The 27,926-nt window shown below is 42.3% G+C and overlaps 1 protein-coding gene across 1 annotated transcript; it reads left to right on the top strand.

Moving 5' to 3' along the window:
• Nucleotides 1–4,157: 4,157 nt before the first annotated feature.
• Nucleotides 4,158–4,607, top strand: LOC141614035 (uncharacterized). The gene has a single exon (XM_074432788.1). It carries the CDS (start codon nucleotides 4,158–4,160, stop codon nucleotides 4,605–4,607), a length of 450 nt encoding a protein of 149 aa, XP_074288889.1.
• The last annotated feature ends 23,319 nt before the right edge of the window (nucleotides 4,608–27,926 follow it).

Here is a 27,926-nt window from a genome sequence, read left to right as displayed (position 1 = left end):
ATCCTCATCCAGCTCATACCCCACACCCTCCATGCTAGGCTACCATCCGCCAAAGTTCTCAACCATTTCAGGTCGAGGAAATACTCTCTATCCATGGTAGGAACAGAGGTGGCTAAGGGAACGTACTCGGAGGAAGCCTCAAAAGAAGCTAGCTTTTCAGCTAACCGGGTGGCAATAGCACCGCAACTCAGGTACCTGGTACTAGAAGAGGCCATCAAGGCAAGACTGGCACAAACCATAGCGGGAGCATTGAAGACCACCTTCTTGGTCCGCTCGGGGTTAAGGTAGGCCATCATAAGCAACAACTCGTGAGAGTTCAACTTACTCATATCCGACCTCTCGTAAAGAAGGTTCGACACAGCACGTAGGAAGATTCTCAAGGTAACATGTTGCACATCATTGATCAACATGTTACTAGCGGTCAGAGCAGACTTCCCGGTGATACAGGGCATAAGACGACAAACTCCGCACTCAGACGGTATGTCACGAAGGGCATCCTTGGAAGGCTTAGCCAAACCAAGGTGGGAAGCAAATAGGTCCATGGTTAAAAGGAAACTGGTGTTCATAAGATGGAATTGCATAGTCTGCTCAACCGGCTCATATTTAAACGAGCTCATGAACTCAAGGGTCAGAAAAGCATAAGAATGCTTCCGTAGACGATATAGCCCAGTGAACCCTAAAGTCTCGAAAATGTGACGGACATCGTTCTCAATACCCAGGTCCTCTAAGATAGACGTGTCAACACAACGGGTTGGTCTCATCTTGCGAGACTGTAAAGCTACAAACCTCTTCCATTGGTTAAAGTCTACGAAAACTACCGAAGGGTACTCTGGTACCGCCGGTACTACTGGTCCGCTACCCTCCCCAACTTCGGGCTGAGAAGCCCTTCCCCTCTTACTTTGTCGGGTTCCCAGGTTTAGTCTCGGCATCTGTTCAACATATAATATAAATATACTAACATGGATGCACCAAAACATGCTAATTACACTAATTATGCCATGAAAGAATCATCTAAGTAGACACTATCATCAACAATTTCCCAAATTACAAGTAAAATTCAAGTTTTCAAAGTTCAGACGGTCTTTACAGCTGCGAAAATTTTATCAAAATCACCATGAGTTAATTCATCTATTACAATTTCTAGGACTCCTACATTCAAATTGCATCCATGTACAACACAAAATCCCAATTATATGAAACGAATTTCAATTTGAGGCACTTTTAAGACGGAGTTTTAAGGCAAATTTTGAGGTGAAAATCACAAAAATCAACTTCCCACATCATATATACAACATACATGATCCAAATTTCACCCTTCAACATGTAAAAGACAATCAAAAATCGATTTAATTTCTCAAACCCTAGAAAATTCGGTATCCATATATGTAATTTCTATTTGATTTTTTTTGTATTATAACAACAATTAACCATAAAAGGGAAGCATATAAATCATATTGCATCAATTATAAGCAAATTTTCTCACATATAAATCGAATTTTCAGATTTTTCTAGCACCCTAATTGTTTCTAATCGATGAAGAACACTAAAATAGAAAGGAAATTCATACCTTGATCAAATAGGAAGTACAAGAACAATTATAAGCAAAAGAATTCACCCAACAAATCACCACAAATACAAGATTGAGAGCAAGATGAGAGATATGGAGGTTAGGGTTTGCGAGGTTGAGGGAAGAAATAAGAAGAAAGAGTAAAGAAAAGGGGTTTAAGAACTCGTGTAATCTCTGGTACTGTAGCTTACTCGATCGAGTGTCTAGGGTACTCGATCGAGTGCCCTCTACTCGATCGAATAGGCGTTATTTTATCGAGTAACCGTAGGAAATTTCCTACATTTCGACGTCTTAGCTTCCTAACTAGATCGAGTGAGGTCTACTCGGTCTAGTAAGCACTCACACTCGGTCTAGTAAGGTTGGGTACACGGTCGGAATTACAAGGTTAACTGAAGATTCCTGCAAAACAACATTACGTGTCGATTCCAAACCAAGTCCGGAAGTCGTCACTGGTTATCGTATTCATTCACGTCATGTCATTACTACTCGAACATATTGCAACGGTTTCACCAACTAAGGCTCATATCATATTATTCCATAACGAAATTCATACAACATAGTTTACCCTACTATTGGGTCATCCATGTATGCAATTAACTCATTATATCATGTCTAAACTCTTGTCTACAACATCGCTAACAAACGGATATTCACCTTACTCTGAGCACATATTTAGCATGAACTTTCCCTATGTCATCCAAATACATTAGCAACATATTCATGCTTCAACATAAACTAATTAACCTACTCAAATTAATCACGTCGCATGCGGAAGCTTTCAACCATACACATATCACATTCATCCATTAGCGTCTTATAACGCTCATTACAATTCTATACCTATTTAATTACTAACATTAGCACTATTATAGAACTTATAAAATCGTATAAAACTACCACTACCAACAAGTTGAAGTAAATATAGCCGTTACCACATTCCAGCTCACATCACACATTTCTACTCTTTCACATACTTCTATCGTATTAGACTTTTCACGTTCCTCATTATCATTACACACACACACATTAGTTCCATCAAAACTTTACTATATATACTTCTAACTTAACTATTACGCACATACTATCTTCAACAGAGACTCATCCACAATTATCTCTATCATAATCATCATACACATTAGGCACATCTTTGCCGAATCCACATTCCCATACCCAGTGACTGGCTTAAGCACAATGGGGCCAGGATTTTGAAATGAGGGCGCCTACTCACCCAAAATCTAGCATCAGCTGGGGCTCCCATTATACATATACCAGGTTCATTTTATTAGACTCACTACGTTCATTGGGTTCATTTGTTCAGGTTCCAAAATCGTCGCTCTGATACCACTTTGTGACACCCCCATATGGCAAGGAGCCTTACTAAGACCTTCCCTAGCTTATAAGGACATCACCATCTCGGTTGCCCGAGGTAAGTAATCATCAAAGGTCAATAAAAGAACATTTAAACTGTTCTACAAATGTTACAACCAAACTGCTAAAAAAAAGATACAACTCATCACTATATACTACTTCCTGTCATAACTCTTGAGGACTCATCCCAGCCCGGACTCCAGCAACCATCCAAGACAACACCTGCTAAGACTGACTGCTCACCATAAGGGATCACGGCAGACACAACAAAACAAACAAGACAACAACACAAGGTCAGTAACTGAGACAAGACACAACAAACACAACAACTTATAACAACCACAACCACAACCAAACACACACACAATCACAACCACTCCAACCAATCTCCGTCACCGACTGTCCACTGGACCAGCCCTGCCAGTGGGGGACCGCAGCCGTTCCCACCTAAGCCCCGCTCATCAACCGAGTGATAACCCTGTCCCATTAATGTGCACATCCCCTCCCGTGGCGGGTTCCACGAAGGGCGAAACTAGGGCGTGAAGCCACTCCCACAAGTGACTCCACTCAGCCGAGGACGCACCTCGAGAACCAACGACAATAACCATAGACAGCTGCAATACAACAACAATCAACAAAATAACATACACCGACCGATTACCATGTATACTCAACCACACGGTCACGACAACAACACAACGACAACGCAGCAACCGACACACTAGACAATCAACAGAAACTGAGTAGGCGAACCTACCTTTAAGCGACTGCAATGATTCCATGTCCACACACGCAACACCCAGCAATCAAACAACACCTATACACACAATAGAATCCTCTATCACTACCCTTCTAATCTTAACTGAAAACACAAAGACACAGATGATGATGACGACATACCTACATGTGGAAATCTGGCAAAGGGACTGCTACCCGACTCAAGCTATGCACTCCTATGGCACAAGCACCCTGAAAGGCTCCCATGGAAGGTACTTGGTGAAAGGAAGAGGAAGGGACGACATCTAGGTTTAGGGAAAAGAGGCGGAAATGATTTGTAGTTTTGACGAAACACGATTATTAACCCCCGCTGAAAAGACGCTACTCGATCGAGTAACTAACGTACTCGATCGAGTGCCCCCTACTCGATCGAGTATCCAAGCTACTCGATCGAGTAGCCTCTACTCTATCGAGTACCACCCACATAGAAAGGAAAACACAGCAAATGGTAATTCTGGCACGCATCACTAAGGGATATCACCTGCTCCCAAAGTCGGTCAAGGTTGGTCAACGAGTTCCTAAAAGGACGGGTATTACAATCAAGCTGTTTAAGTCAACTCCTAGGAATCCGCAGTCCAACGGTCAGGCAGAATCCAGCAACAAGATAGTCATGAACAACCTGAAAAGAAGGCTGGAGGAGATAGGAGCCAACTGGGCCGATAAGCTCCCCTTCGTGCTATGGTCTGATAGAACTACCCCCAAAGTGGTAACAGGTCAAACACCATTAAGCCTGGTATATGGGGTCGAGGCAGTTATTCCCTCTGAGGTGCAAATACCGACGCATCGATATGACAATTCCACCGAAGAGAGGAACCAGGTAGAAATGGCCAGCAGCCTGGATACCATTGATGAGCCAAGAATCAGTGCCCAACTCAGGATGGCAGCCTACAAGTAGACAACAGCCAGAAGTTACAACAAAAACGTAAGGCTGAGAACGCTACAGGTAGGGGACCTGGTACTCAGGAAGTTATTCCCAAACACCAAGAATCAGAGTGCAGGTAAATTCGCCTACAACTGGGAAGGTCCCTTCCGCATAGAAGGCATCGTGGGTAATGGGGCATACAAGTTGGAGACTATGGATGGGGAAGCTGTCCCTAGATCTTGGAACATCATTCACCTTAAAAAGTATTATGCATGAGGTTCCAGGTGCAGGACCCAGAAGTTCCACCTCCAACAGGTACATTCCAGGACCCTTGAATCCTAGCATTCAGTACTCAGGAAACCTTAGAACATGAACTAACTTGCTAAAAGTGTCTTTGCTTAAGCAGTTATCGCTTGAAGGGGAACAACCCCAGAACCCACTTGCTGGAGCCACAACTCACTCTCTCATGAGGTACATACGCAAAGAACTAATCATTTTGTTTTGTACCGCCTGACTGTACCTTCTGCATTGGTCTAACAACAACATCTCTTTTGACAGCAGGAACAACTAAGTCACCAGGTAAGGTATTTCGTTCAGTACGCACATGCTAAGTCTCCTGGATTCAGCAGGTACTACTAAGGAAATGACAACTTACAACGTATCTTTCAAATCCTTTGAGTCAAAACCCTTTTTCTTATTTTCCCTTGGCGTCAACTTCACAGGTGTCACAAGGAGCAAAATGTGGAAGCATCATACTTAGTATTTCAAAAGGCCAAAATGAAACCCTATTTCTTTTAAGTTGTTGTAAAACTCTGGGGGAACACACTTTATGCTCACTAAACTTTTTCGGATTTATGAAATTGCTTCCATTTTTAGGTTTATCATTGTTTTTGGATTGAATGTGGATATGGTAAGTTGAATACTAAGGCAATGTCCTAGTAGGCTAACTGATGAACATGAACTAGCAAATTGTTCCTCCTGCAGGAAGTACCCAATGTGCGCGTTGTCGAAATAGAGGGATTCGAGCATCCTGATGGACAGAAAGCTCCCTGAACCACCATAGACACCTCAACAAGTATGAATCCGGCACACAAATAGAAAGAACAAAAAAATTGCTAGCAAAACAACAAAAGGAACAAAACAAAAAATGCATAAACACCCCTCAGCAGGGGGAACTTGAAAAGTAAGTATTTTTGCCCCTCCTATGAGGCAAAAAACAAAAGAATACTAAAAGGTGCCCAAAACTACCAGGCACCAAGAGTTGGATTACAATGGACCACCACACAGAGTGCCCAACAAAACACCAAGATAAAAAAAAATTAAAATTAAAATGCCTAAACTAGGCAGCAGCAGCAGAATCCGGGGCAGCGTCAGCAGGAACATCTACAAGGATGTTGGGCTCCGCAATAGCCTCTCCTCCAAATGGACCTTCCCCTCCCTGGGCAACAAGGGCATCCTCCCTAACCTCCTCGGCCGACGCGATAGCTGGTTGTTCAGTCCTAGCATTGGTCTCTCCTTCATCACCACCCAATAAGTCATTGATGAGGCTGAAGTCCGGTTTGATTGGATATGCAGCATTAAACAGCCGTTCCTCCTCAGCAAGGTCCCAGTTGGAGTGTTCACCCGCCTCAAACTCCTTGATGCATTTGATCTTTGTTTCCCAGGCGGAAACCAATGTAGAGTCCAAGAGCAGATGCTTTAACAGCTTCACCTCCTTGTGAGCCTCTTCCATACGCCCCTCTGCCACCCTCCTCTCAGTATCCAGTTGCTTCTGGGCAGCTGCCTTCTCCTTAGCCAGCTTCTTTTGGGTCGCCACCTTCTTCCTCTTAGCCAGCGCCAGATCTACCTCCACCTTCCCCAGATTGACGTTGAGGTTGTTCACCTCCCCCATCAATCTGACAACCTCCATGCGCAAGAATAGGCCGTCCTACAAGACCTGCAAGAAGAGCAGTCAACAACAAGAACAAAATAGCCCAATGAAGCATAAATGGAATTAAAGGCTACCTGTAAGGCGCGTCCAGGAGCTTCATCTAGTACTGCAGGAAGAGGGGTATTTCCCAGAGAATGGACAGCAGCAGGGAGCAGGAGTTGTTCCTTGTGAGGCCAGAGAGGCATCCCACTGGAGCCATACCCCTTGGGAAGGCGGATTACAGTAGGAAGTATTGGGCAGAGGTGGCCTAGGAGCCACTGCAGCCAGAGGAGAAACCTCAATAAGGTCAGGCGTGTTAACTGGCTCTTTTTCAGCAGGGAGCGATGGCCTCTTCCTGGGAGAAGGACCGGAGGAGGCAGAAGCAACTTGCTTTCTCTTTCTATCGAGCAGGGAGAGAGAGGAAATAGGAGTATTCCCTAGTACAGGAACACAGTTAGAATACAAACGCAAATGACCATATAGCAAGAACGAAAACCTATAAAAAAACAGACTTACCAGACGACATCTGGAATTCGGCAGCTGGGGGTTCTTGCTAACTGGTGGAGGTACCAACTTCCTCTTCTTCTTCTCCCTCTTCCTCTTCTTCCTTCTCTTCTTCTCTCTCTTCTTCCTCCTCTTGCTCTCCTTCACTAATGTCAAGAGGCTCGGAGGCAGATGCACCAATAGGGGAAGAAAGTACACCAGGGTAAGAACGAGTTGCAACAGGGAGAGCAAATAAACGGCTAATCACGCTGTGATCTCTTGAGGGAACTGGCTGCTTCAAACCTGCAGCAGTACACCAGTAAGAACATTAAAATAAAAGAAAAACAACAGACACCCAGAAACTAAAATTACCTTTAGAGGCCCCCCACTTGTCAAATAAGTACTCGGGGGTAGGGGTAAAAGAGTCAATCTTAACGAAGATGAAGTTCGTATTCCAGCCTTCATCCCTCACTTTGGGAGGAAGGATCATGCCAGGGTTGCTGCGGTCACAGGACCTCAAGGTGATAAGCCCGGCAACAAAGGGCCTGAAAGCATAGAGCAGGGTAAGGTCGCCCAGACCAATACCCAGATCATGATCTTAAGCGAGGATGCAGAGCGAAACCAGAATGCGCCATGCATGAGACGCAAGCTGGCAGATCGCCAACCTATAGTGATGCAAGATCCTTTGCACCAAAGGAGGGAAGGGAAAAGACAAACCCTGGGTAAAAGGGTACTCGTACAAGCATGCCAAACTGGGATTGTGGGCAACCGGCGCCTCCCCAGGAAGAGGAAGCCCAAGGCCAAACCCTTATCTCACCTTTTCGATGGGGGTGTCAGCAAAGATGGAATCGCACAGATAGTGATCTGCGAGGATCCTAGAGGATCGGAAGGGAGAGAGAGCAACAACAGATGGACCCCCACGGGGAGAAGGAGGAAGAACAGTGCGGTAGACAACCTTTTTGACCATGATTGTGAAGTTTAGAGGCGAAAAAATTAAGAGGGAGGGAAGAAAGTAAGGAGTTTACCTGGTGGATAGGGAAATCTTATAAGAAGGGAGGGAGAGTAAAGGATTTTAGGGAAAGAAGTTAATAAAGACGGGAATAAAGGAAGTGGGAGGGGGAGGGGTGTATTTATAATCGAAGGGAGTTAAGGGAGTGAGTTAAAAGAAGGGAGTTAAGGGAGGAATTTAGGTTGGGGGGAAATCGAGGGAAAGGAGACATGGGGGAGGTGGGGAGTTACTGAGAGGAAGTGATTGATTATACCTCTAACGGTCAGACTCAATAGATAAGAATGCAAGTGGGCTGATGTCACGCTATGACATCACCACTACATGCAGAGCCCAGGAGGGAAGAAACTCCCAGCATCCATCGAGCAAGAAAAGAACCTGGCAGTTGCTTGGGGGTAATTGTATGGGTAAAAATACCCTTTCATTCTAATCATGACGTGGTAACTCGCGATTGGACAAAGTAAAGGTACACGGATCAATGACAAGGCAGCATGCTGTTAGACGCAAGGAAGAAAAAGGGGGGATGAACCTAGACATAAGAGTGATACAAAGGCCACGTTTGAATTAAATAACAAACAGCCAGCAGGAACGCTGAAATGGTCAGCATGAACATTGCAGCGATTAGTAGAAGCTTTAACAAAGTCAGCAACCACTTCCTATTTCATAGGAAGTGGAGCATATGGTTGAGCATATGTAGGGAGCATGTGCAACAATTCAAAGGAGGGCTATAAAAGAGCAACAAACATCAGATTCAAGGCATTCATCATTGGCTTCACTCAAAGAAATATCATTCGCCACCTGAAACAAATAATATCATCTACACACTTAGAAATTAATACATCGTTCATCTCAATTGTACTTAGTCGTTTAGAGATCACTGCTGTACCTCCTGATCGTTCCAGCTAGGTTCACCCTCAGATACTATTACTACTAGTGGATCATTGGTGGGATACAATTTCCCCCCTCGGTTTTTCCTATATTTTGGGTTTCCCGCGTGTGGACGTGGGCCCACCTGCACGCCCAACCGTTCTGTGGACATACAGCGGTCTTTTGAAAGCCACGCTCGGTGGCGTAAAAATATGCTTTCGACCGTATCGTTTTAGATTGGTCGGTTTCGTCTCGGCAAGGGTCTTGAAACGATTAGAGATGTTAGGAGTCGCCACCAAGCATTTGGTGGGATGCTTGGAACCCGTTCAAATCCACTTTATACCTCGGTCAAACAAAGCACAAAGCAGTGTTTGACATAGGTACTAAAGATAAGGAATCGTCCCTCTTTAGCATCCTATCTCTAGAATGACACTCGTACGCCCTGGATAAGGTCGTCCACTATCCAAAGTTTCTGAGTAAGAGGCGAAGGTACGTATTGGGAAGCCCTTTAATCAGACACCTAATCCCGCCCGCGGTAGCGGCCTCTACTGATCGATCTTGGTTGGTTGAATGCAAAAGTTGATAAAACGGTTTAAATGCATAAATGCGCATCCAATAGTTTAAACCTAACATGTGAGAGCTTTCTAAGTCGGTTGATTTAATCCAAGTATCAAGTATAAGATGTCGAGTTGGATTTACGGTTGATTTGCATGCAAGACGGAAATTAAACATCCATTTACTAAATTAGGTTTATGGCGCATAACATGACCCATTTGTCTTAGTAAGGCATTTTGCAAATACGGTTTTTGAATGAGCAAACTAGTCATCTGATCCGTCCTATATCCGGGTTGGCCGGAGTCGGGATCGTCCTAAACCGGTGCTGGAAGGGGGACAGACCCAGCATCACGCAGCCACAATAGGCACGAGCCTATTGGCGATGTAAGGGGGTCTCCCCTGGTTTGAAAATAGGAAAAGAAGTGGCCTGTTTAGGCGCGGGTCAGTCAACGGTATATGACGTGTTCTGACCATTGAAAAACGTTTATAAAACGTGTTGAAAGATGGGTATTTGAACCCGTTTTGGTTTGAAAGGACCGTTTAGGCCGTATTTCTATTGATTTGAAGAACGAGACTTGAATAATCGTCATTGTTTTGACGGTATTCGATGTCGGGTTCGACTTTGTAAGCTTGACATGAATAGTTTTAAAAATGAATATGAACTAATTGTTTTAAGTTCATTTGAATATAATTAGTCGATACTCATCATCATACTCAGGTTAAAATCCAACATGGTATGTAGAACCAAGGATGACTTTGTGTTGGTGACTAATACATTTATTTTGAAAATGTAAAGAAATGATGAAAGGCTTTAAAATACCTTCCAAAATGTAAAGAAATGAAATAAAAGGCTTTAAAATACCTTTTAAATGTAATTAACCAAATATTATCACCGAAACACGGATTAAACCGTCATGGTATTAAGAACCAAGGGTGAAAAACGTTTTATGGTTAAAACTTGTAGAAAATGGTTTGAAAATACTTGAAATGGTAAAAACCGATTACAAATATGAAAATGAAAATAGAGGAAAAGAAGAGACCAAACACGGATTGGACTTAAGGCTGGGCAGGGTCCTTTAGGCGCGAGCCTATGTGCTATGTAAGTAGCCTCTACCTCAACTAAAAAGTCCGGTTTTGGCTCATTCTTCCCATGTTTTGGATCATGTTATGCATGATTTAGCATGTTATAGTCATGTAACAAGTAAAGACATGATGAAAAAGGATTTTTACACCCTCATACTTACATGCTTGGCTTATGGCGAGAAACCGACGTAAGTGTATCAACTCGTTTGGTCAGAAAAGACTCGGTTTAAAACCGATTTAGTAAGTAAAAAGAGTGTTTTGTTAAGTTTAGTGATGGTGTAGTGGTCGATATGGTCGGTCAAGTGATTTAATGCACGATGACGGTACCAAACAATGTGTAAGGCTTGTGTTTACGATCGGTAGGTCACAAATACGTGTCGGATTGTGACTTAGGAAGTCGAGTCGAGAATTTTAAGGGAGAAAAGAGGGGGCGGACACTCGCGGAACCTTCAAATGGTGGTATCTGAGGGGTATTTATAGGAAAATGAGTGGTTGTGTGAGTTTTGAGCGACGTGGCCACCTGGGCTGCTCAAAGAGGCGTGAGGCACGTCGCACGTCTTCGAGGTGTCTTGTCGCTTTCACACAAATGCAATCATGATTTATTCTATCCTAGGATTTTTATGCATATGTTTGGTACTTGACCATGCATGATCCCGGGAAATCTTAACATGGAAGCATTTGAATGGTTTGTTTTTTGTGTTTGGCTCGGTTTCAATCGTTGTTGGAGTCGGGATTTGAATTTTGAGTCAGTTTTTGGTCCGGTGTCGGTTTTGACTCTAGTTAGTGTCGTTGCGACCCTGTCGTCATGTATTAAACACTCCAGGTACTTTTGAAATGTTTTGAAAAGTTTTATTTTGGAAATCGTTTTAAGTTTTCCGACGTAAAGTTTTACACGAACTGTCGATCAAACACTGCGATTCCAAAGCATGTTGTAGTCCGATAATCATCGGGTGTTTGTTGGAGTCTCAGCAGATACTGGGTAACTACAGAGCCCCCACTTTGACTAAGGCTTGGACAGGGCAAAAGTCAAAGTAGAGCCCCCAGGTCAATCGAAGATTACAACCTGGAGACCCAAGCGACGTCAAGGTGGCTCAAAAGGATTCGGGCCAAGGACCTGCCGTCGGGAAGAGCGACGTCAAGGCGACTCGAGGGTACGAGCCAAGGACCTGTCGCTGGGAACAGTTTAGAGTCTAGTGACTATCCGTGCGGGTCGTTTAAAGTCCGTTAGACTACGTACAAAGGCTCGCCAGCCATAGGAAGGAGTCATACCTGAGGGATCTTCGGATATGTCCTTAGGTCGTATCTTGCTTGAGGACAAAGGCTCGCCAGCTGTGTTGCGGATATGAAGTGGCTCGCCCGCCGCGGTACGTTATAAGGCTTGCCAACCATGGTGCGTACATGAGGAGGGCTCGCCAGCCGCGGTGCGTTGTAAGGCTCGCCAGCCATGGCGCGTAGTAAGGCTCGCCAGCCATGGCGCGTAGTAAGGCTCGCCAGCCATGGTACGTATATAAGGAGGGCTCGCCAGCCGCGGCGCGTAGTAAGGCTCGCCAGCCATGGCGCGTAGTAAGGCTCGCCAGCCATCGTGCGTTGTAAGGCTCGCCAGCCATGGTGCGTATATGAGAAGGGCTCGCCAACCGCGGTGCATTGTAAGGCTCGCCAGCCATGGTGCATACATGAGGAGGGCTCGCCAGCCATGGTGCGTAGTAAGGCTCGCTAGCCATGGTGCGTACATGAGGAGGGTTCGCCAGCCGCGGTGCGTTGTCAGGCTCGCTAGCCATGATGCATACATGAGGAGGGCTCGCCAGCCCCGGTGCGTTGTAAGGCTCGCCAGCCATAGTGTGTACATGAGGAGGGCTCGCCAGCCGCAGTGTGTTGTAAGGCTCGCCAGCCATGGTGCGTATATGAGGAGGGCTCGCCAGCCGCGGTGCGTATATGAGGAGGGCTCGCCAGCCGCGGTGCGTTGTAAGGCTCGCCAGCCGCGGTGCGTAGTAAGGCTTGCCAGCCATGGTGCGTAGTAAGGCTCGCCAGCCATGGTGGGGTCGGTTGATCGACCGTGAGAATTGCCGCGTTGGATGGGCTTGTTTTGAAATAGAGGGCTCTTGATGCCGCCGTGAAAATAGTGAATTTTGGATTTCACTATTATTGTTTTTGAAGTGACGGTTTATCTTGCCGCCGTTCACATTTGAAGGAATAGTGAATTTTGAATTTCAGTATTTGTTTTTGAAGTGACGGTTTATGTTGCCGCCGTTGATATTTGAAGGAATAATGAATTTGAATTTTCAGTATTATCGTTAATTTGAAGTGGCAGTTTGTCGGGTAGCCTTAGGAGCACTACACAGAGGTGTCGGCCGTTGTCAGGGAGCATTTTGGCCTCGCAGCTCCCAGCGTTTGTACCTTGAGACGGCGATCGAGCCGGTTAGGTACCTGGGTGAGCGTTTAGCTCGTCAGTGCTTTACTGAGACTTTTGTGGTACCGGTCGATCCGCCTAGGGTGTTGTTCTAGGGTGTTGTTCCAGGAGTCGACCACTGACGAGGTAGAGAAGCACCTTCACGGTCAGGGAGGTGAGGAGCTGTTTATGTGGGATGTCGAGTGCGACACTTTTCGGTTGTCGATACTTGCCTGGTACCCGATCGATGTATGTTTTCCTCTGTTCTTTGTTTTCATTGCCTCCTTTGATGGAAGGGTTTATTACCTTCGCTGTGGATCTAAATTGCAGGGGGTCGATGCGTTGATGAGGACTCAGCCCCCAATTTTCCAGGCAGAGACCACCTTTCAGGGGCCGGGTGGTAAGGAGCTACAGTTGCGCCTGCCAGAGCCTGCAGTCGCTGAGGTGACCGACGTTGGCATGGAGTGGAGGTTGAGCGTTCTGAGGGTGAGTTCTTGACCCGAACATTTTTTCTCCATTTATGTTTTGCCTTGCATTGTATTGAAGGACCTTCTAGGTTGTAGGTGACGACCGCTAGTCATCAGGCTTTGTGGCGGATGGCTAACCAGTGGAGGGCGCTCGCTGGTGACCTGGCTCCGAGGGAGGCTCGACTTGCTCAGGTACGTTTTGTATGTTGTTTTTGTGTTGCATTTCATGTTTTTAGATCTTAATAATTTGTATTGTGTTTTGCAGGGTACTGCGGATCCGGCGGAGCTTGCTCGGATCCGGGCTGAGTTGGACACAGCTAGGTCGATGGTCGAGGCCCAGGGGTTGGGGGATCACCAGTCGAGACCAGGAGTTGAGGCGTCGTGAGGATGCATTGCGGAGCCGAGATGCGGAGATTGCCTCTCTCAGGACTCAGTTGGCTGCGGCAGAGGAGCTTCGCGTCGTGATGGAGCATGAGACGCTGGAGAGTTCTCCGGAGAGGGAGTCTGAGCAGATGGTGGTGTCTGCCTTGGTTGCGACTCTTCGTGAGACCGAGACTGGTCCGATGGGAGGTGCTGAGTAATTTTAGTAGCTTGTCTGTTTCTTGGACTTTTGTTTGTACATATTTACATTTTGCGTGAGGCGGTTTGTATGCATGTGTTTTTGGATTGTGGTTCATTTTGTGATTTTGGCTTTTTTGTGTTGTGTTTCGAAGAGCGCTGTCGGCTGTCAATTCCCCTTTTGCTTCGCACTAGTTCCTGCATTGTTAGTGTAGAAAACAGGCAGTAGGTAGCACATATGTATAAATGTAAACAAGTAAAAAGCATTTTAAAGCGAAATTAATCAAGGTGACTCAAAGTTAAAATTGAAATTCGAAATTTGAAATGATATTTTGAAAATTTTGCGACAAGTCGTCACGTTTGGAATTCTCAAAAAGAAATTGATTTGAAAATTTGAGCAATTAACTCGTGTCTTGAATTAAATTGCATCGAAATTGTTGAAATTGATTTGTGACTCGAAAAAATTCAAACTCAAACTGCCAGGGGTGAATGCGAGTGTATTTGATTTTTTATTTTTGTGAGATCAAGACTCGGATTTGTGAGTGCTTGAATTTTTGAGGAAAACTGATGTCGTGTTATCGATTTTCGATTTTATTTTTTTGCTGGAAAAAGTGCGAAAAAACGAAAATTTTTTGGAATTTCGATTGACATGGAAACGATCCGTCGCGGATCGGGGCAACTAGCCCTCCCCCCTTTAAAAAAAGAAACAAAATTCCGTATGTTTAAAGCTGCGTCATGGAAACCTTGTCGGATTTCGTAAAACGCGAAAACAAGAAAATGTGAGTGTGAGAAAACACAAAATGTCCTGGACCATCCAAAAGAGGCGCGAGCATTCCGGCGGGAGGTTTGAGGTGTCAGGAGAAAACACAACTTGAAAGGGACAATTCAAGGTGGGAATCCTGAGAACAGGCCCAAAGAGGCACGAGTTACTTGGCGATAGGAAGCAGCTCTCCCTTTTTCTGAAAAACGCGCTGATTGTTTCGTATAAATAGTGATGTTTGTGCTTCATTGTTTCATCATCCGAAACTCGAAAAACATCTCTACAAAACCTCTTCTTCTTCCACAAAAATATTTCATAGATGCCTTTGAGAATGCGTTGCGACAATGGTGCCGGGATTTGTCGCCTCCCGAAAAGTATCAACTCATTTGCATGGGAGTTGGTCAATTGTTGGTGCTCCGTTAAGTCAAGGTGCAATCCTCGTTTCTCGAAGCATGTTCTCGGTTTTGGGATTCGAAACATCACGTTTTCGTTTTCCCGAAAGGTGAAATTTGTCCTCTTGCCGAAGAAGTTGGAGCCATTGGTGGGTGGCCGGGTTGTGTTCTGGTGCTTCCTCCAACTCGGTTGTGTTATAAGGAGAAATTCCGTTCCACATTGGTCTTGTCAACAAGCCAAGTCAACTTCCTCCATGCTCCTCATGGTGTGGATATGGTTGCTCTTATCAACATCTTCTCAAACCGATTGGATGCCAATGTTTCGGAGGTGGCTAGGAGAAGGGCTCTTGCCTTTTGCCTTGTCCATGTATACCTCTTTGTTGATGCTTTGAAGAAGGAGGGGCCAAAATGCTATGGTAGCATGACCCTCGTGCATGTGGTTGAGCAAATGGAGCATGGTAGGGATCCATCATGGTTGGTACTTGGCGAGATCATCCAAGCCTTGGACAAGAAGGGATCTTGTGGAGAAGCTCCCTCGTTTGGATCTCCAAGGATACTCCAAGTGTGGCTATTGGAGAGGCTAAGGTATGTAGAGCCTTTGGTTAATTCTTCTTCTTATTCCTTCCGTCACCTTACTATGAGGAAGAAGTTGTACTCGGATAGTTTTGCTTCCACCGAGGCCTATTGGGCCGCAGGATTGGCGGAGGAGGGTGGTTCTCATATCCGTTGGGTGGTGCCATGGTGGCACTTGAGGCCCTTCATGGGTCTGCCCGCTTTGGGTGCTAGTCCTCGTTCTTTGATGGTGGTGGGTTTGAAGGTTGTTTCCTTCATCTATCCCGAAAGGCTCATGAGGCAAATGGGGCGTCAACAAAAGGTGCCCGCTCAAGATACTCTTGTCCAAGAGAACGTTTTTCGAAACTCCGAGCTTGTGGAGGTCTTCGAAAGATGGTGGGCCGCTCGGCCGCTTTGGGAGGTGCCAAACCCCGTTGCCACGACATGGGTGACCCCGCTTTTGTCGATGGAGTTAGCCCAGATGTGATGAGGCCACCAAAGAGGAGAAGCTCGGGTCTCAAAAATGTAGTGGGCCATGCATGGGCTCGTTTTGGGCCGAACATGGGGTCTTGCAATAGACCGGAGGCCGTCGCTGTTGTAGATCCGTTGAGGATCCGTTCTGAGGAGGAAGCCCATGCTAGGCGGGCCAACAAGAAGAACAAGGGGAAGATGTACCCCGAGGGAAAAGGCAAGGGTAGAATGGAAGAATGAAGACCTCCATTACCCACTTTATTATTATGTTGTATTAGTGTTGTGAGTTTTTATTATGTTGTACTAGCTATGTTTTGTGTGTTTTGTGCTAGTTTTACTATGTGAGGTGTTTTAGTCGACACCTTAGCTTTGACAAGTTGTAGACTCGTCGAGCTTTATTTGTCGTTGAAATTGTAATCCCTCCCATTATTAATTAAATAAGAGGATTGCTCGTGGCAAAATTGTGAATGCTTGTTTCTTCCATCCATTTTGTAAAGGCAATTCGGTTTGAATCGTCCTAAACATTTGCACTTGGGAAGGTGGGATTTTTGTAGGAAGGGAGAAAGGCTTCTTTTTTGTATTTTGTGGGAAAGGGAATGTTCTTTCCCTCTTTTTTTTGATGGGGATGATATGGGTGATGTTTTTTTGATTATGGGGATGTTTTTTTTCGATTATGGCTGGTGATGGTTGTATCCTTCTTGTGTAAGAAAGGACTGCCTACGTATCCACCTGAAGAGGTGAAATCAAACCATGATCGTAGTTTGAAATGTTTTGTAAATTTGATTGGGTTTTGTGGTTGTATCCCTCATGTATAAGAGGGACTGCCTACGTATCCACCTGAAGAGGTGAAATCAAACCATGCTCGTAGTTCAGGGGTTTTTTGTTTAGTGCAAATGGATGTTGCCTTTGACAGATCAAAGGGCATTCGAAACTGGCAAGGTGCCGCAACTTAGACTCGATAAAACATGCAATTTCAAATCAGACTGTGTTGAGGAACTTGACTTGAAAAGGGTTAAGGTGGTTGCTAGTTGTAAAACTAGGGTTAGGTCGTTGGTTGCTACGGTTCAAGGGTAGTATTTCTTGAGTTGGTCTAGGTTGGCCGGGTTTGCAAAATCCTCCCCGTTTAGGTCACTCAGTCTCACTGCGCCCCTCAAAAGTATTTTCTTGACCAGGTATGGCCCGGCCCAGTTGGGTTTGAATTTTCCCCTCAGATCGACGAGTAGTGGTGCTCGAACCGACTTGAGGACCAAGTCGCCCTCCTGGATATTCCTGGGTTTAACCTTCTTGTTGAATGCCCGTTGTACACGTCGTTGGTGAAGGAAAAGTAGATCTATATACTTACATATTCATATATGTTTTAATTTAATTTGTCATAAAATTAATGATTGATCTTATGCATGCAAACATTAAAACAAAATAAGGAAGAAACATTGTTCTTACATTGTGATTTTCGGTTTAATGGGCACAAGAGAGATCACCTTTCTCTCTTGTTCTTGAGCTTTCCCTTTTGGATGAACTAAGACCCAAGTGTAGGATCTCTCCCAAGGATTTATACCCAAAGCTTACTCTTAATTAAAATTAATATTATGAGTACTAGATAATATTAACTTTGTAGAAAATTGACCCAAAATAATATTGATATTGTCTCCTAAAAACCTGTTTAGAGAGAAGAGAAGAGGAAGGTATTTTTATCTTTCTAAAATTCTTATTTTAGATGAGTTAGAATGAATGAATGATACACACTAATGCATGTAGTGTATATGAAAAATATAAAGCAAAAACCCTTTGTTTTTCCCTTGTGAAAAACCGGGCAAGAGGAAGGGAGAGTAGCCAATGCATGCTCTTGTTTGTCTTCACAATGAACAATAGGGTTGCATGGCTAGATAATTAGGGTAAATGATTGTGTTCTCCACTAATTAATCAAACACAATATTAGCCTAAACCTTCCCCTAATTTCGGCACACACATTAAAATGGAACCCATTTTATTTTGTCAAATTTGTCAATATGTCACATGTCATATGTAACATAAAATTGTTATGTATTTTTAACATATTAAAAATCAACGTATTAATAAAAATACGTCATATACAAAAATCGACTTTAGTAATTTATAATTACTTGTACCAAAATATTTTACCAATTATAAATCACAACAAATTGTATTTATAATAATTCATTCAATTTTAATTGTTTCTTTAAACAATAATTTCATCTGAGTAACAATACAATTTGATTACTCAGATCGTATCTCATTTAATCAAATTCCAATGTGATACGTAAATTTTACTTCCAAAATCGTCCGTCAATTTTCAAGTAATTTAATTAACTCGTAACGTTATACGATTAATTAAATGATCAATTAAGAGTGTTGCCCTATAGGTATGACCTAGGGGATCAACTGATCACCACCGTCGCACGACAGTAATGTCAAACTCTAGTCAGCCAATCATTACTGATATATGTTGATCAGTTGACAGTAAAAAATACTTCCCAATTGTATTCTTTATAATGAGATTTAAACATGTGATCATCATGATCAACAGTCGTGATCGCATTATTGTCGGAGGACACATATTCCAACAATCTCCCACTTGTCCTCGACAAGTGTGCGTCACCAATTCTCTTGTCCTATTACTATCTCCCACTCAATGCAAGGTGTCTTTCAGGTCGTACTTGCAAGTGATCATATCGAGAGTGGTTTCCTCGATCTGGAGAATAACTGTTTGACCGGACTTATCTATCATAGATACTTTCCGAGTGTGGCCACGCATTTCCAGTTCATTACTCCTCGAGTGGCCCTGAGATATTGTTATAACCCTAACTAGGGGTGGACAATTCCTATCGCACTCATTCCCTTCGACTAGCCACAGCCATCATAACCCAAAATATGCCCATTTGACCCCATTTACGAAGGTCGTAGTAACACAAATCAAAGTTAATCTGAAACTGTGCCATCTTAGGCGAATAGTCTTTAGTCAAAAGAATCGACTCATTTGAATACTATAGCAGCTCTCGCCACGACCAGGCTATATAAATTTGCCAGAACTCTATAAGCGGTCATTAGGCCTGACAAAATGTTCCTAACAGTCTGCCTATGTGATCGACTAGTCATTCTCATATGACTCTATGGCACTTGAACTTGCCATCAATCGCATCACACTGTAGTCACTTCGAGACGTCACCTCATGTAAGTAACTATGGGCAAATACAATGCTAATCCATGTTCACTTAAACGGGGTTCAATTGTCTCTACAACCCATTTGGATATAACAATGTACAAGGTGAGTTAATAATAAATCAAACGACAAATGTCGACATCACAGTCGGGTAGTCAATACCATATTACAACCTTGTGATGTATATCGTAAGTGTAAACACTTATTGATTGCAATAGAAGTTTAACATGCCATGTGTCCATGTGTTCAAACTTCTTATACTTGCATTTTCCTTTACATTCATGTTCTCTCTCATAGCATGAATCTTACCAAGTACACATCAAGGTTCCCGACCTCGGTTTTAGTTCTTTATCTTGAAAGAACTTCCTTATCGATTATCACATAACGAACGAATTTGTGGTGAATGATATAACTTGTACTGATCAAGTACTCCATCCACACACAATGCACTAGGTACATGTTTTGTAGAGTCTTGCAACAATTTGTCAAGATTATTAGCCTAGCACTTCTTACAAGTCCTAGCATAGTTAGGAAAGATTAGTTTTGAGTAACTTCTTATTCAACTAAGTATCTTTCCAATAACCTCTTATTTCTCCTTTTGATTTGAAAAGTTTAGGATTTTCATAAATCTTTACGTGTGTTCGAACTTTCTATAATATGTGCAACCTCTTAACACATAATAAAGTATTCCGTCAAACACCGAAATCGCTCATCGGATTCTACTCGAGAATTCATGACGTTTCTATTATGGCTTACTTATGAATCACCATGCTCTTATGCATATGATTCACCATTGGACATGTGCATGATTATTCTAATGGCGGAAACATTAGTTACTAATAATCATGAGATCAACCGTTCATAGGTTCAATGAACTACCATGACTGCTAATGGCAATTCCATTTTCATCTAGATGAATAACCTATGTTTCTGTTGATTCGATGTGTATCTCCCAATACTTATCCAACATCCCTTGATGTAATTGTATTCATCATAGTCCATTTTCATCCAGAATTGAAAACTCAAAACTCCCTCTATGAAGGAATGTGTTAGCTCGTCATTCTTTAATGAGTGGTGAGTTGTAAACATTCAAAGGATGAAAGCTCCCACTAAATTCCATGTCTTCACATGATAATTTCTAATGCTCCCACTTAATTCCACATGTTTCGAAATTGATTACTCAATTGAACACATTTCAAAATTTGGAATGTATGTTGCTTTGCAAAGTTATTAAGATGAAACCATATATGTTCCCATCATATCCTTTCAAAATTCCTATTTCGAAGAGGTCTCATTTTAACCTTATGGAAAGAGATTTTAAATCTCTAACACATTCATGTCATAATGATGTGTGGCAATGTCATTTATTAAACATAAGTAATATCTAATACACATCCTTCAAAATATCCCTTTTAGAAGGAGGTTTAACCAATTCATTTTCATAATGAGGTTAAGTAATGACATCTGCATGGTTTAAAACTTTGGCTATTGAAGATATCGGTATATCAATCCTTGCAACCTCTAGTCATAAGTATCGCTTATTACTAGGATGTTACATTGATTCATTTAGGCTCTTAAGTAAATCTCAAGGTTGAAACTATTGGTCAAAATTTATCATATAGAACTTAGTCAAAAACTTGTTAAGACTTTACATTAGTCATTTTTCTTCCAAAACTTTCTTTTGGTCTCCTCGTGTAGTTATCATAAGAATATGTTCTTTCGATTACTTCACTTGGTCTCTTTTGTCATATAGAACTTACTTGAGACCATAGATCTCATCTATTTGGTATAATATGTAAATAGATATACCTTCATTCAAATCATTCTTTCTTGCGTAGATCTTCATTTACACAAGTACACAATTGTTTTTTTTTATCTTGTCTCGTGTGTTGTGTCCTCATTTTCTCCCACTCTATCTTTAGAATAAATACGCTATAGATTCAAAGATAGCATATGAGACACAAATAATGATTTGAAGTATAAGGAGAACTATCTCATAGATTGACTAATAGTTATATATTTCGTAAGTGTACTTGGTGATTGACATTCCTTTAAGAGAGTTCATAGACTCAAAATCGCTTTATAAATGATCATACACAAGCCTTAAGCATGTGGACATATAATGAAACCCGTCATTATATTTGTCTATTAGATCACTTTAAGTTATATGTTTCTAAGAACAAGCATTTAAACATGAATTTTAGAACAAAAGGATAAAATGATAAAACGGGTGACTTGGGTTGCAAACCAAGTCACCATTATCCAAAATACAACCCATTATCCAAAATACCTTTCCATGTCGAACACGGAAACTTAAGGTTCTAAAATCCAAAACATAATTTAAAATAAGACAATGAAAAGCAAAGCTCCATGAAAGCTATCCCTAGCTTCTTGATGGTTTCTCATGCTTGCTTTTCCTTTCCCTTGTCTTTGCTTGGTGGAGGCCCTATTTACAATAAAAAGGGAGATACATTATCACAACTTTGCATCATAATACCATAGTTGAATTAGAAACATAAAAGAAGGATAGTCATTTACCTACTGGAGTAATCTTTCCAGCCTTAATATCACCAAGGTATTTGGAACAATTTCTTTTCCAATGTCCCATACCATTACAATAATGGCATTTATCAAGAGGACCCTTCTTGATTTTTGAAGTGCTAGCTTCACAAGTCTTAGCTTTGGTGAATGTGGGAGTTTGTTTCTTACCCTTCCTCCCATTCTTCTTGAACTTCCCCTTACTCTTAGTGCTTATGTTAAGCACATCCTTAGGTGGGTTCACATTTAACCCCATGTCCCTTTCGGCTTGCACAAGTAACTTGTGCAATTCTTCAAGAGACATTCAATGGTGGAAAGTGAGGTACCAACTTCAACTCTAAAACCCCATCCCCCAAATTTGAAATATGCTTACCTTGATGAATCTAAAACTAAACCCGTGATTGTTAATGATAAACTTGATGAGAACCAATTGGAAAGTTTGCTTGATGTGTCGAACAAACATGAAAAGGCTATAGGTTATAGCTTAGATGACCTTAAAGGGATAAGTCCTAATTTTTGCATGCATAGAATTCATCTAGAAGAGGACCATAGGCCTACAATCCAATCCAAAAGGAGATTAAACCCCCACATGCAAGAATTGTAAAAGCGGAGGTTATGAAATTACTTGATGCGGGAATCATTTACCTTATATCGGATTCATCGTGGGTTAGCCCCGTTCAAGTGGTACCTAAGAAAGGAGGTACCACGGTGGTAACAAATGATAATAATGAGCTAATACCCACAAGGAAGATCACCGGTTGGCGTATGTGTATTGACTATCGTAAATTGAATTCCGCAACAAGAAAGGATCATTTCCCCTACCATTCATTGACCAAATGCTTGAGAGGTTAGCCTCTAAAAAATTCTTTTGCTACCTGGATGGGTACTCGGGATTCTTCTAAATCCCGATACACCCGGATGACCAACACAAGACTACTTTCACATGCCCTTATGGTACTTTTGCATATAGGAGAATGCCTTTCGGGCTATGTAATGCCCCCGCTACTTTTCAAAGATGCATGATGAGTGTTTTCTCCGATTATCTAGAAACCATAATGAAGGTTTTTATGGATGATTTTAGTGTTTATGGAAAAGACTTTGACTCATGCTTGCATAATCTTGCTCTTGTATTGCAAAAATGTGAAGATGTTAGTATCATTTTGAATTGGGAAAAGTGTCACTTCATGGTCAATGAAGGTATTGTTTTGGGTCATTTAATCTCGGAAAAGGGCATCGAAGTTGACAAAGCCAAGGTTTAGGTGATAAAGAAACTCCCACATCCCGTGAATGTTAAAGGGGGGAGAAGCTTTCTCGGTCACGCGGGTTTCTATCGCCGTTTCATAAAAGATTTCTCAAAAATTGCGAAACCCCTCACTCAACTTTTGCTTAACGATGCCCAATTCTAATTCACTAATGAGTGTGTTGAAGCCTTTAATATAATTTAGGAAGCACTAATCTCGGCACCAATCATCCAACCACCAAATTGGGAACTACCATTTGAGATCACGTGCGATGTGAGTAACTACGCCGTTGGAGCCGTTCTTGGCCAATGGGTAGGAAAGGCTTTACATGCTATCTATTACATAAGAAAGACTCTTGACTCCGTACAAGTGAGCTACGATATTACCGAGAAGGAACTCCTTGCCATTGTCTATGCCTTAGACAAATTTCATTCCTATTTGCTAGGATTAAAAGTGATTGTTTTCTCGGATCATCGTGCTCTTAGACATCTCTTGATAAAGAAAAAGAAAAGCCAAGATTGTTGAGATGGATTTTGCCACTCCAAGAATTCGATTTAGAGATAAGAGACAAGAAGGGAGCTGAAAATGTGGTAGCAGATCACTTGTCAAGAATTCGATTCCATAGTGATGAGGGAGAGACACCGATCAATGACTCTTTCCCTGATGATATCTTAATGGCCATCTAATCACAACATGAGAGGCACACCACACCATGGTTTGCCGACTATGCTAACTACATTGTGGGGGGAGTCCGTCTTCCAAATTTGAACTACAATCAAATGAAGAGATTCTTGTTTGAAGTGAAGAGGTACTTTTGGGACGATCCCAATCTTTACAAGAAATGTAGTAATGGACTTTACCGATGATGCATACCTCAATGGGAAGTTTAAGGTGTTTTGGAGGGATACCATTCATCACCATATGGAGGACACCATGGAGCACTAAGAACTATTGCTAAGGTCCTTTAATCGGGCTTCTTTTTGCCTACCATGTTTGAAGATGCTAGAGAGTTTATTCTCCATCGTGATCCTTGCCAAAGAACCGGGAACATTTCTTGGAGAAAAGAGATACCACAACAAGGAATATTGGAGGTAAAAATTTTTGATGTATGGGGAATTGACTACCAAGGACCATTTATATCATCTCAAGGAAAAAAATACATTCTTGTAGCCGTTGATTATGTATCAAAGTGGGTAGAGGCAATTGCCACTCCAACAACCGATGACGCCAAAATGGTTACTAAGCTTCTCAAGAAAATAATCTTCCCAAGATTCGGAGTCCCTAGAGCAATCATTAGTGATAGAGGGACACATTTTCATGAAAAGAAGCTCACATTTCTTTTGGCAAAATATGGTGTTCAACATAGAACCGGCATAGGATATCATCCTCAAACAAGCGGTCAAGTTGAAGTTTCAAATAGAGAGATCAAATAAATTCTTGAAAAGGTTGTAAACAAGACTCGTAAGGATTGGAGTATGAAGCTTGATGACACTCTTTGGGCTTATAGGACGACATATAAGACTCCCATAGGAGCCTCCCCTTACAAGCTTGTATATGGAAACGCATGTCATTTGCCAATTGAGCTAAAATACAAAGCTTTTTAGGCAATCAAAGCTCTCAACCTTGATCTTAAGCTAAGTGGCTAAAATAGGATAATGCAAATCCAAGAGTTGGAGGAATTCCGACTACAATCCTATGAGAATGCCAAGATCTACAAGGAAAGGACAAAGTTGCTTCATGATAAGAGAATCAAGGCCTTACACAAGGGATACAAAGTCCTTCTATTTAACTCCTGATATCGTCTCTTTTCCGGGAAGTTGAATTCTAGATGGATGGGTCCCTATGTGATTACCGAGGTAGAAAATATGGAGACTTTGAGATAAAGTCGGAAGATGGAAACAAATTCAAAGTCAATGGCCAAAGGTTGAAACCATATTATGAAGGAGCATTCATTGGAGAAGTCGAGGTCATCCACCTCGGGCCTCTCCCTCCATGAGAAGACCATCAAAGAAAGAGAGTTTGGTGGAGTCCTCTCCAAACCACCATTTTTAAATATACTAACTCTTCTCACTTGTATTTCTAACTTTATTGCATTTTCATAACAAGCATGATTCTGGACATGAGAGTAGGTAAGGGAGGGTCACTAACCCTTTTGATGAATGAAGGATTTAGAAATTCAAGTGTGGGGAAGCAATTTTATCAATTGAGGAAGAAGAAGACCAAAAAGGAAGAGACTCCCACGGGCAGACCTGAGCCCGTGAGAAAAACGGACAATCCGAGCGTCCTGGCTACTATCCGCTCGTCTTGGGGTACTGAAAATTGGAGAACCCGCACTGACTATGTATCCGAGCGTCTCCAGAGGAATACGCCCATCTCTCCAGAAAGACGCTCGTCTCACTAAAAATCCACGCGTCTCAGCACGGGTTGGGAACTTCAAAAGCTGACTGATTATGTATCCGAGCGTCCTCTGACTAAGACGCTCGTCTCAGTTCAAAGACGCTCGTCTCATTGAAAATCCGCTCGTCCTGGCTACTTTAAAAACTGGAACTTCACTGTGACTATGGATCCGAGCGTCCTGAGCTCGATCCGCTCGTCTTCTGAGGCACAGATCCGAGCATCCCGAGCACGATCCGCTCGTCTCCCTGCCGTCCTGCTCTTCTATTTCTCGACAATTATAAACTCCTCCCACCACACATTTCATGACACCTCATCCTTCCTTCCTCTATAAAACATAAAATCCCGTCCCATATAACCCACAACATATCAAAAGCATCCACTTATCTCTCTAATTCAAAAACCCCCAAAACCTAGGGTTTTCAAGAAGGACCCCAAATTATAAAGAGTATCCTCATCTTCAAAATCAAATTCAAGATCTACTTTTTGTAGGTATACATCCGTATAATACCCTTTAAATTTAGGACTATAACGTAAATTTAAACATGTGAATATTGTCATAAAACATAAATACAATAGAAACGATAAGGAACAAGAAATAACCTCGGGTCCTTTGATGCACGGCGTAAAGATCAGAAATCAAACGAGATTCCCTCCTAATTGTTGCACCCAAGACTTGTCCGAGATATGCCCTTGGCTAGAACGTGTTCTCCGATTGCCTTGCAATATTGGGAGAACTTGTTGTGAGTTTTTCGAGATGTGAGATCTAGGTTTCAAAGAGAAAACTATCTCCAAAACCCTAGTTTCTGTAAAAATGAAAATGTCTCGGTCAAAAGGAGAGGGAGTCTCTCCTTTTGTTAACCTCGGTCCGCGGGTCAAGAGAGGAGGGAGTGGGCTTTCCACTTTCTCCTCATTTAACTTGTGATCCGACTGATCCGACCCGTCTCGCTAAAATGTATATGACGTGGTTTATATTATAAACTGTTATCGGTTATCGGAAATTAAGGCATCAGCTAATTATACGGGTTAGCTGAATTATTAATACGTGTCCGACAAAACAGTATTGTATAATCATATTCAATATACATTTAATTAAATATAAAACGCTTATATTTAATTTTACGAATTAACTGGTTAATTCGCCTTAGCCCATGATATTTAATCCGTATTAAATATAATATCTCAACATCACATTTTGACTAATTACTAGTCAAATAACTCGGACTAACTGGTTAGTCAAAATTTGGCATCTACATGACTGTATTTTCATACTGTCACGTCTCTCAAACGTATCCTATAGGTGTGACTTTTAGGGACCAGTTGATCACCGCCATCTGTATGACAATAACGTCAAACTTATCTAGCAAGCCAACCGTTATTGATAAACGTGGATCAACTGATAATAATACCAAAAGTATGCCCTTTGATCCTTTTAGAGATTTATAAGTCCTTGCACTAACTGTTAAGGACACCAACCCCAACAAGCTCCCACTTGTCCGTACAAGTGCATGTGCAATGACGTTATCCGCACTAACTGGAGGACACAAGCTCCAACAAACTCCCACTTGTCCGTACAAGTGTATGTGCGATAACCGATTCTCATATTCATTTAAAAATTTCTCCCACTCAATGTAAAACAATTTGCAGATCTGGATCCACAAAGGTCGTATTTTACAATCGATCTGTATCTAGAGTGGTTTCCCCGACTAGAGAGTAACTTAACTGATAAAACGAATCCGTATCCGAGCATGGCCATGCATTTCGATTCTGACTCCTCGAGTGGCCCTGAGAAATATCGAGTACCTGATAAAGGCTGAATATTTCCTTCAACTCGACTCCTTCCGATCTAAGCACAGCATGAAATGACCCAGAAAAAATCTACTTGGCCCCCTGTTACGGATGACCGTGAGAAGAAACCAAAGTCACCCAAAATCTGCCGTAGTCTCAAGAGACAGTCGATAGTAAAAGAATCGACTCTTAGGATCACCATGGAAGTCCTATCCACGACCGGGCAGCGAATGTTATAAAACATTTAGGACTCCACGTCGATGTCACAATGGTGTCCTACGAGATATCCGTATAACTCGCCTCTGTGATTGGTCAGTCAACCGGTTGACTTATGGCTCGTTGAACCCACCATCAACCAACGTCACAAAATAATTGCCTGAGTTATCAGCTCACGTGGGCAATTAAGGACTAAAAATATAATGTTTTTTTCAGTTCACTTTGTGGTGTTCAAAATTGTCGCACAATTCCACATGAAAAACAAAATATATATAAATATCAAAACGATGATGTCGTATAGAGTACAAACGGGAATGAATCTAATCCATAAAAAGTACTACAACTCAGGAACACATTTAATTCACATGGAATTAATATGCCCTTCATGCTTATCTTGTCGTAATTGTTTAGTGAGAGGATCTGCTATATTCTCATGTGTAGCAATCTTTCCTATCACTACTTCCTTTTGCTCCACGTAATCTCGGATTAGATGAGCTTTCCGTTGTAC

Source organism: Silene latifolia, chromosome 11, assembly GCF_048544455.1.
Source record: "Silene latifolia isolate original U9 population chromosome 11, ASM4854445v1, whole genome shotgun sequence".
Taxonomy (NCBI): Eukaryota; Viridiplantae; Streptophyta; class Magnoliopsida; order Caryophyllales; family Caryophyllaceae; genus Silene; species Silene latifolia.
The sequence above is the reverse complement of the archived record's forward strand: the minus strand, read 5'-3'. Positions and strand labels throughout refer to the sequence as shown.

Coding starts and splice junctions, on each gene's coding strand:
- LOC141614035 (XM_074432788.1), top strand. CDS start 4,158: ATGGTAATTCTGGCACGCATCACTAAGGGATATCACCTGCTCCCAAAG.